The 11,171-nt window shown below is 40.1% G+C and overlaps 1 protein-coding gene across 1 annotated transcript; it reads left to right on the top strand.

Moving 5' to 3' along the window:
* The first annotated feature begins 290 nt into the window (after nucleotides 1–290).
* cacng1b (calcium channel, voltage-dependent, gamma subunit 1b) lies at nucleotides 291–10,938 on the top strand. Its single transcript, XM_068337833.1, has 4 exons — nucleotides 291–531; nucleotides 8,452–8,526; nucleotides 10,231–10,368; nucleotides 10,706–10,938. Exons 1-4 carry the CDS (start codon nucleotides 291–293, stop codon nucleotides 10,936–10,938), a joined length of 687 nt encoding a protein of 228 aa, XP_068193934.1.
* Nucleotides 10,939–11,171: the final 233 nt, after the last annotated feature.

Below are 11,171 nucleotides of genomic sequence, written 5' to 3'. Positions count from 1 at the left end.
GGCCCCTTTTCACCAACCGCCAGACACAAGGCTGAGGAGAAAGAAAGCGCTTTGGACAGGAGTAGCAGTGAGGAGAGGACGTTGGAGGTCAGGTGGAGCTCTGGACAGGGTGTGGAAGCCATTGGATTTTACAGTCGAGGCCAAGGAATTGAGGAAAAAAGCCACCCAAAGGCAACTTTTTGACTGTCCTACGCTGTCTTTCACACACCCTTCATCTGCGCACAGCTACACACACTCACGTTCACTCACCTACACACATCCATAACTTTACATGCACATTGCGCTGCAACATGTTTGAAGAGCAGGCAACCAAGGTAAAGATCACATCAGTGGTGATCTTGGTGGGCATGTCATCCATGCTGGCGGCGATAGTGACCGACCACTGGGCAGTGCTCAGCCCTCGGGTGGAGAAGCTCAACGCAACCTGCGAAGCGGCCCACTTTGGCCTCTGGCGGCTCTGCAAGAAGACCATCTTCATTGTGAAGGAGGATCCGCAGGGCAAAGGTTGTGGCCCTATCAGCTTACCTGGAGGTATGGAGCTACTTGATCCTATTTGAATTTGGTGAGTTTTGTTTCTGTGTGTCTTAGCCTGAAATAATAGTGGTGAGTATTTTTTTTGTCCAAAAGATAAATCTTATGTTGATATGCTGCAGTTTTGTTTTATGTGACTGTAAATATGCAGGTCAATGCAGACAAAGACAACCTTCAGCTCTAGCTCTCACCTACACAGGCTTGACTTTGATGAATGCCGTTTAAGCTCTGCACAATGCTGTTTTTGCCATCACATCTCAATTTTAATTAGCACTTGTACACCAAACCCCAAAATATTGTTGCTTTGACATAAAAGAAAATCTTTCATATAGAAGCTGAGGGAGGATGTTGGAGTCTACGGGTGTAAGTCACACCGATTCTCTTCAGTCTTTTCTTCCGTCTCTCGCTGTCCCTTTCTCTTTTTTTGTCCTCCCACACACAAAAGCACACCAGATTGTTAACATGTGCATATGTTTTTGCATATACACACATACACAATATGTGCACGCAACACACACACACACACACACACGCACGAACACAGACACTCGCATGAACGGGTGTTTGGTTCAATTGCGTGACAGTTCAGAGCCCAGCTTCTTAGTCGACAGTCATTATCATCCACAGAGGAAGTCTCTGAACAGACTGGCAATTATGCCCAGTCAAACAGCTGAAGTCAAGTATCACTGTAATACTTCTCAGTCAACACAACAAAAGCAACAATCTGTTCCGTCTGACCTGATGGGTTCTCAAAGTTCAATCCATTTCACCGAACAGCAAAGTTATGGTTTATTTCAATTTATTTTCTTGATTTTTCAGATCAATACAAGACATTGCTTCCTTTTTGTGACAAAAATTATGAAATACTTGAATTTATATCTTGTATATTAATGCTGACAATGTCACAGTCGAGCTAAAGATAACTGGTTTAAATGAACCATACTGTCAAAAGTTAAATCAGTTTCAATTCAAATAACCTAATACCAAAGAACTTGGGCAACATCGTCTATCCCTAGAGTACAGCAAAAAACTCTTTCCTGAAGTTTAAGCTCTCAAGTAATCTAAAGTTTTAAAAGAAAAAGTCGGGGAAGCTGCTTGGTGCAGAATTTGTGTCCAAAAAGCCAAATCTGTGTTCAACGTTGAATCAATGTCCATTTGAAGTTCCGTTTCATGACTACTTTGATTCTGAAAAGACATGTCAGAAGCATTTTGTGTTGTATTTACAAGTCTGCTTGTCCAGAATACCCGGCTCTGAGGTGAAACATGTCTCACTGGATGCAGGTTGTGTGCACCTGACTTGCTTCCTAACAGAAAAATTTCACTCTGCCTCAGTCATTGACTTTAGCCTTCAGCTCCAGTACCTTTGGATCGGTACGGGTCCTAATGAGGTGTGGCATTCTGCTCAGGCTCATGAGTTAAGGTGCACCTGGGAGACTGGGGAAAGATGAAGGAGGTAGTGTGGAAAAACACATGAGCCTGTGTGGGTGGATACAAGCAGGGATGCCTCAGTTGACAAGCAGATGGGAACCCATGTATATATTGTCAGTTGGAGAAGAGAGGGCATTCGATGAGGGGAGGTGATGCTGTTCTAAGGTTCATGCTTTACGTGCCATGGGAACCAACGAGAGATAACGTGTGACAGCTGCAGGTTATGAAAATGTAAAATAATGCAGACCATAAAACCTCTGACAAAATGAACCATCATACAAAGACACCACGTAACAACAGCTACAATATGACAGCAGTAAAAGAATGTTTTATCTGGAAGACTGTCTTACATCTAACAACACAAGTGGAGGAGTTTAGCTCTGTATTGAGGGCTTCACCCACTCTTGACCTGCTGCCCCCAGTCAGAGTATGTGTTAGGAAATATCAGCTATTTTGTCTGAGGCCCCCTTGACTGTGTTTCCATGAACACAGTGACATTTCCACACTTGGCTTACAAGAGAAAATGAGTCATTCTCTCATACCTGAAAAGGTCTAGTGACTGGGGGGGGGGGGGGTGACTACACAGCTCTGTCATTTGCTCCCACGCTTGGTTTCAGAATTTAGTGGTATGAGCCTATTTTTTGACCCGGCTCCATCAAAAACCAATCCATAGGTGTGGTGGTGTCCCTAGTGTGCTGCCATTTAAGATAACAGTGAAATCCATTTTTTAGTTCAGAAAGAGATTTTCAGAGAACTTATTTGGCTTTTGTTAGTCCACGAAAAGTTTTTCTTCTCAACTATCTAGCTTCATTATTTGGTTTCTTGATTGTATCAGGAAGGGTAGTGTAGCTGACTGCTGATTGGTGGGATTGCACACTGATTGATTGTCCAATCTCAACTACCCCTTCAATTTTGACTTGCTCCTCAAAATAGAGGTATGAGGGGTAGTGGAGGGAATTTTTACCTTGGGAATGGGATGTCACTCGTCTCACCAGTAGAGGAGTTACATTAGGGTTTAAAAAACATATCACAGACATTTCTGGTCACTAGCTCCCACAACTGTTTGGCAGCAGATTCTTTTCTGCGGTAAATCGGATTAATTGTCTGGTTTGCTCAGGTGTCCATTGAAAACATTCATTCATTTCATTCATTTTCTTGTACCGCCGCTGTATCCACTGTAGCGGGTCAGGGGGAGCTGGAGCCTATCCCAGCTGGCATAGGGTGTGAGGCGGGGGACACTCTGGGCACGACGCCAGTGCGCCGCGGAGCCACATAAAAAGACATACAAACACGCACACACACACTCACTCCTATGGGCAATTTGGGACCAGCCAATCAACCTGAAGGACATGCTTTTGGAGGTGGGAGGAAGCCGGAGAACCTGGAGAGAACCCATGCGGACAAGGGGAGAGCATGTAAACTCCACACAGAGCAGGACTCGAACCCAGAGCTACTGTGTTGTGAGGCGACAGCGCTAACCACTGCGCCACCGTGCCACCTAAAAAAATCCAGTTTCATGTTATTTCTCTTCTACATTAATTTGTATCATTTATTCATAATTAATCTACATGATTATTTGCAAACATATATTTATGGACTTCTTTTAAGGGAAAGAGAGTTAACTTTCATTTATGTTGCTTCTATTTACAAAGCATTCTAGGATTTTTATTCTATGAGTTTGGTATGTCTGCATCTGAAAACACTTACTTTCGAGGGTCATCTAAAGGGCTAGATGACCACCAACCCCTGATTCCTTACACAGACAGGACACACTAAACAAAGCTGAAGGACCACTGGGGGAATTGGGCAATATTACCACTTTCATGAACTTATTTCATCGTGAAGTGCTCAGTATAAAATAAAATTCAACAGCTTCGGACAAATATCTTAGTCATTTTTCAGCAACATGCAATGATGCAAAAATCTACACATAGTGGGATATAGTTCTTTGCTGAAAAAGATCTATAATACATATCTAGTTAGTTGTGCAAATTGTAATGGACACTGAATTTGGTGTATAATTGAATGTCTTACTGCCTTTACACCTCCACACTGCTGTTGCTTTGTCTACCTCTCAAATCAAACTGTGTTGTAGTGTTTAATGGCATTTGAAATTTTTTTTACTTTGACTGCATTAATAGATTACTACCTTGATGAACAATATACCCAAGTAAACAGTGGTGATTGAACGTAATGACACACATTTGCATTTACCCAAACAGAGGGGGAGTTGGTTGTCAAGAGGCACATATACAGCTGCTTTTTCATAAAGGTATAATAACACTGTATTTTTCAAGGGGATGTATAATAACAGAAATGTAGCACTGAACCCAAATGACTTTGGAAATTAGCTTTCCACAAATGACGCATGACAGCTTGAGTGCCATAAAAGTCTAACAAAGCCTTTGTGGATCATACCATGTTGTTGCTCAGTTGGGAAATAAAGATCATAATTTGTTGCTTTTGTGTGCATATGTGTGTTTCTACATATGTGTGCGATGGATACCAGCAGACAAATTCATTCTCATGAATGTAAGTGGTTGGGCATTTTGTTTTCTAGTCCTGCAGAGGAAATATATTAGCGACAGAGCATCTTCCAAATATTGCCTCCCCCTCCACTTTCGAAGCTAAAAAGCATCGCTAGTACCCTCAATTCAACCCATTAAGAGCAGTCATGTCACCTTGAAGCACCAGTTCTATTTCTACATCTTCCTGTCTGGCCTATCAGATTCCTACAGAACCAAAACTGTTGAGGTGTGTGGCTGAATGAGCAAATCAGATAAAAATGTAATCATCAGCTCACCAAATGTTCTAATGAAAAAGGAAATGCAAAGTAATTGTACAGCCATTATCTAGAGACTGAGATGATTGGATGAAGTCCGTGATGACAAAGATGACAGTGAACTTAATGATAAAGGTCAGACCACACACACACACACGCATGCAAGCACGCACGCACGCACGCACGCACGCACGCACACGCGCACACACACACACACACACACACACACACACACACACACACACACACACACACACACACACACACACACACACACACACACACACACACACACATTCTGCTTATGCACACGCAGGACCAGGACTTGGGGACTCTCCTGTGATGTTGTGTCCCAGTTACCAGGGCTCCTGCTGGAATAGACATTCAAATTTTACCACAACCACCAGTATATCATTTTCACATTGACCCAGAATTTTTCGGTCATTCTGCAATGATAAGAACAGAACAGTTCCCATGCCATCATGTACAGTAGACAGTAATGTATACCTGACTGAAATCTGAACAAACAGAAAAAAGCTTTCAGGCTAGGTCCAAACAATATTCTGTAAACTAATGCGACAAAATGTACTGACATTATCAGTTGTTGTATCCTTATTTTCAGAACTTATCACACTCATGTGAGCATGTGACTTTAAAAGTTATTGACTTGAATATGATTTTCATAATGGTCTATTTTTTAACACGGATTGTATGTCTCAACCACAGAACATGAAATTCCTTGAATCTATGTTACATCAGCTACATGATGGAAGTAGTGCCATGTCTCTATCCTTCTCCATTACTGTACTGTGACCTAATACAGTACAGTCTGCTTACCTCAAAATATATATTGAGCTCATCTCTCAAAATCCATTTGCGCACAGTGGTGGAACATCGTGAGTTATCTATCCACATTTTTTCATTGCACATCGCTTATTAACAATTTTCATGATAATGGCAAAAATGTTTAAAACATGTCCGTTCTGTAGCAATGTTCAAGAAAGTAAAACATCATCAGTAATCTGCATCAAATAATCCACTGTCGCCTTCACAAGACATTTTTGACGATCACATCCAACTGTCATTAGCAGAGGTAAAGAGTCAGTTTCTGCAACAATCATGCAATAGATGTAGAAGCTAATTTCAAGATGAAGTGATAATTGTCCGCACAGTTGTCTTCATAGGGATATGGATACCATAACTACATTAAATTAAGTAAGGTTTTAATGAATACATTTTCAAAACTTTCAAGGATTAACATACGTACGTATATTATGAGCACAGAATTAAAATAACGAGACAACATAAATAAGAGTAGAATGAAAGAAATAGTTGAAGTAGAAGTGAGAGTGATGAGTGGAAAGTGGATGGGGAAGAAAAGAGTAAAGGAGCTGCATATCAAAGAAAAGTAAAAATGACAGGCGATACGTCGTGATAATAACTGTCCACCCCGGAACTAAATCTCCCCATTAGCCAGACTGCAAGGTCAATTATGTGGACCCACATGTTCAGTTTCTAAAATTTACCATCTAAAGCAATGAGACAAGCCAGATTAGTTTTTAACTTCTTCTGACTAAAATGTTTTACCTTGTATGTATGTATGTATGTATGTATGTATGTATGTATGTATGTATGTATGTATGTATGTATGTATGTATGTATGTATGTATGTATGTATGTATGTATGTATGTATGTATGTATGTATGTATGTATGTATGTAATTATTCTACTTGATAGAAATTCCACCAGAGTATTATCTACTCTTTTTTTTAAATTTACTCTTAGTTTACTTATTCTTTTCCCATTCCTATTCATTTGTAGTTAACTGCATTAATAATGTGAATTATTCAGTTATTGTAGAACACACATTTAATCAGTTAATAAATAGAATTATTTACCTGATTAATAGCTCAACTTTTCATCTTTAGATGAACATTATTTGGTGAGAGTGCTACAGTTTTGGGACATGCATTTTTAGCCTCAGGCTTTCAGCATCTGATCACTTGGGTTACATCAAGTCCATATAAAATTGATTTAAACAGATTTAGCTGTAGAGTTCAAGTTCAACAAAGTCATAATATAGCATTAGTGTAACCTAGATACAGGTGCTACAAACAGGTTTAAGGAAAGCAAAATTGATATTTTCACGATAGAAAAGAGCTCTCCTAGCTTCCCTCAGCTTTCACTTTCTGAAAATTAAGAACAGTAAATCTGCCTCTGTTATCACTATAAACTAAATAAACATCATATTTGAAAGGAAGAGGCGGTGCTTGGAAAATGGTCTTTCACTGTTTTCCATATTATCTCTTCGAATTTATCAGGATCAAGCAGATAACTTGGCTGGGTCTTTTGGGGCTTTCTTCAGATAATTTAGGTCTTCCTGTCTTGTCCGTGTGTGGTTAGCTCATAATAGTCTTCACACTGACTGGGGTAAAAAAAAAATCTGCACCCAAACAAGCATCATCTTAGATTAGCCGAGGCCCAGAGGTGAAGTCACCTAATAAGAGAGGACAAATGAAAATAATATGTTTACAGAGGCAGGATGCAGCCTGTCATTCCCTCACACACACAAACACACACACACACACACACACACACACACACACACACACACACACACACACACACACACACACACACACACACACACACACACACACACACACACACACACACACACAGAGGGAGAGAGAGAGAGAAAGAGAGAGAGAGAATCTTCTTCTTATACCTTTACATGGTTAAATTGTTAGAACCAGGCAATACATGTGGCAGCCTGTTGCTAGGTTACCTCTTTAGTGATTCTTTCTCATCCTAGATAACAAACACACACACACACACACGCACACGAACACACGCACACACACACACACACACACACACACACACACACACACACACACACACACACACACACACACACACACACGCGCACACACACACACACAGTGCATAAACATGGACCGTCTCTGTGTGCACACAGTGAGCACCTGTCTACTTTATGGGTTTAATCTCAGAATAAAGGACAGGGAGTTGAAGAAAGATGGAACACTCGCTTGGCCTTTACATCCTCCCTGCCCCTCCCTTTCAATCCAGCTGCCCTCAGAAACAGCAAACAGATAGGCAGATGTGTGGGCAATGACTGCACCCATCATTCATTTTCCTGTACAGGGCTCTAAGAGCATTGTGGTAAAAAAACTAGTTTGTGTGAGAGAAGTCCAGAATGGTATCATTCCCCTGCAGACGAGCGAGTGAACTGACTTCTGAGGAGTAAACACAAGCAAAGAGAAAAATGATGGATTTGGATTCAGCACACTTTATTTTGGGATATCAAATCACAGAATATCACTGTGATTGAGGAATGTGTTACAAATGATAAAACTAATGAGAACGTGTGATCAAAACACTAAATATACACTGGCATGGGAATTCATGATTAATTTGGGGCGTAGTATGGATTGGAAAATGTTCAATATATTTCTTTTATGAATATTGGGCCCACACGAAACGTATCATTCAGGTTAGATTTATAAGGGTTAGTTGTAGGTATAGATCTAGCTTTTCTGATTTTGCAAAGTTTAATGATCGATTAAAGCGAGCGGAAAAGAAATCTGTAAAAACAAAGCTGGAACTCAAATGTAGATCTGATGGGAAGTTTAATATCTGACTGTCATCACCCTCTTTGTTTCACTCTTCCTGTCCTTCTCTGCAGCAAAAAACTGTTCCTATTTCAAACACTTTACCTCGGGGGAAGAAGCTGAAGTTTTTGAAGTCAAGACCCAGAAAGGTGGGTGTCTCCTCAGTGTCATCAAGACTACGAAAAAGAAATCCTTATTTTTCAAGCCTGACTTTCTGTCTGTGATGGGAACAAAACAAAGGAGAATCCCATAATGTAAGAAATAAGGTGTGTAGAGCAGTTTTTGAATAGGATGCATCCTCAGACAATTACACAGTCTAACGTGCATTTATGTCACACTTACGACCCCTACAACAAAACAACACTTCTCTACCTGTTTTTCTCTTGCAGAACTAATTCACAAAAGTAAAAGCATCATAAAAAGAAAATTTAACTACTGCCTGGCTTATTTTCCATTTCAGTGTAATAAAAGAACCTCAAGTACAAACGCAGTTATGCAGCAAACCATCCCCCTTTTATCAGATGAGAAAGAAATTTGTCGCAATATCCTCTGATTTTCATCTTTTATCTTCACTACTTTTGAAAAATTGGTGTTTTCAAAGCAAATGTATGCAGAGAAACGGCTCCTCGTGCTGGTTGACTGTTTGAGCTCCCGACTAGATAGAGAAACACACATGGAAACATCGGGAACACACAGCAAGACACTTCAACGGGAGGCAATTATGGTTCACTGCTAGAGTTTTAAATAAATTGCACATTGTGACATCCATGAAGACACATATTAAAACAATAATGCATAATATGTTTCATGCATCAATATTATTGTACAGTTTGTCACATAAGATACAGAACATCTTCATATGTATTTCTTACAGCTAAAGCAGGAACTTTTTATACTATACCTAAACAGAATGCATGTTGCTGTTTATGTTGACTACATTTTGCAGAGGTCAAAATGAGAATAAATAGATTGTATGTGAGAATAGAAAGCAAAAAGCAAATGTAACATCTGTATAAATGCTGAAAGCTTAAAGTACATTTAATCAACAAAATCTGACATGTTATAACTGATCCTAGCAGGACAGAAACAGTAGTATTACTTCTTTAATTAGGGATCAGATTTCATTAGGAAACTGTGGAATTAGGCAAAATTCCACCACAGATTTTTTTTTGTAACAAGAAAAAAAACAAAGATCAAGAGAAATTATGAATTAGTGATCAAATCTGAAAAGCTAGTTAACTGGCTGATGAAGCATAGCACAGTGAAGACAATAACAGAACTGAGGACTATTCAACACTCCCATATTTACACCCCTCAAACACAGAATGAGCCATGAGTTAATTTATACCTGATTTTATTCAACAGCCGGGACACTGAAGTGGAACATGATACTCCATGGATCTTTCCTGTCGCAGTCACAGCATTAAAAAGAAGGAAAGATGAGATTATTTGTGTCTCACAAACAGACAGGAGGGGATGCCTGCAGGAAGAGACAGAGAGATGTTTGCATCACGACGAAAGAGGCCTCCAGGATCATATCCGTCATGCAAATGGAGTTATTGCCATTTTGGATAAACGGCTGTTGTTTTTAAAGTGAGGCCAATTTAAAGGCTAATTATCTGTGTCGTAATTCGTCTGAAACTATTATCACGAAACGATACTGCAACCTCCCCTTCTGTTCCTACTCACTTTCAATCTTTAATTGTGCCGGTTTGCCATTTCCCTCCCTCCCATTATAATCTCCCTCTGTCCTCCTCCCTATTTTTCTTCCTGGCTTCTTTCTCTCTTACTTCACCGTCTTTTCCTTTTACTTTATAATTCACATTCTTTGTCATTTTCCCTTTTCTCCTCAGAGTACAATATCTCAGCAGCAGCCATTGCCATCTTCAGTCTGTTCTTCATGATCCTGGGCACGCTCTGTGTTATCTTTTCTTTCGGAAAGGGGCGGGATTACCTACTTCGGCCTGCTGGGATGTTCTTTGCTTTTGCAGGTCAGACATGGCTGAAGATAGTGATGACAGATCAGGCTTTGTTCCTTGCTCCTGCTTCGCAGTTATCATCACGAAACACCTTCAATACAAAAGCTGTTCTCACAGAAACGCCAAAGCTTAGAGGGGGTAGCTGCTGATAGTTGGTGCTGATTTGGACAGAAATGAAATGTTAAATGTAATGTTAAAGTAATGTTGAAGTAACTTTGACTCCAATCAGGACACAGACTGAACATTGAAGTAAAACCATGTACAGTATATAACCATGCAGAGCAAATATTAACCATTAACAAAACATCTGCTTCCCCTAGAAACCTGTTCTTTCTGTTTTGGTTTGCAGGTCTTTGTATTGTCATTTCTGTTGAGGTAATGCGGCAATCCGTCAAGCGTATGATTGACAGTGACGAGACCATCTGGATTGAATACTACTACTCCTGGTCTTTTACTTGTGCCTGCGCCGCCTTCACCCTGCTCATCCTCAGTGGAGTCGTCCTGCTCCTTATCTCCATGCCTCACATGCCACGGAACCCCTGGGAGACCTGCATGGATGCTGAGCCTGACACCTTAGATTAGAAAGATGTGAAGCAATAGGGAGGATTGAAGGATTACATATGTTTTTGCATCTTTTATTCTTTTAATGAGCAATTTCCCAATACCGGAGGCTAATGTCCAAAGCAGTGTTCATCGGTGTTCATCATTTATAATATCAAAGGGCCAGTTTACCCCAAATTAAAAATATATATATTCTCTCTTACATAATGTGGTTTTTGTCCATCTAGACTTGTTTGGTGTGAGTTAATGAAGTT

The sequence above is a fragment of the Antennarius striatus genome, chromosome 16 (assembly GCF_040054535.1).
Source record: "Antennarius striatus isolate MH-2024 chromosome 16, ASM4005453v1, whole genome shotgun sequence".
NCBI lineage: Eukaryota > Metazoa > Chordata > Actinopteri > Lophiiformes > Antennariidae > Antennarius > Antennarius striatus.
This window is presented reverse-complemented; position numbering and strand designations above follow the sequence as displayed.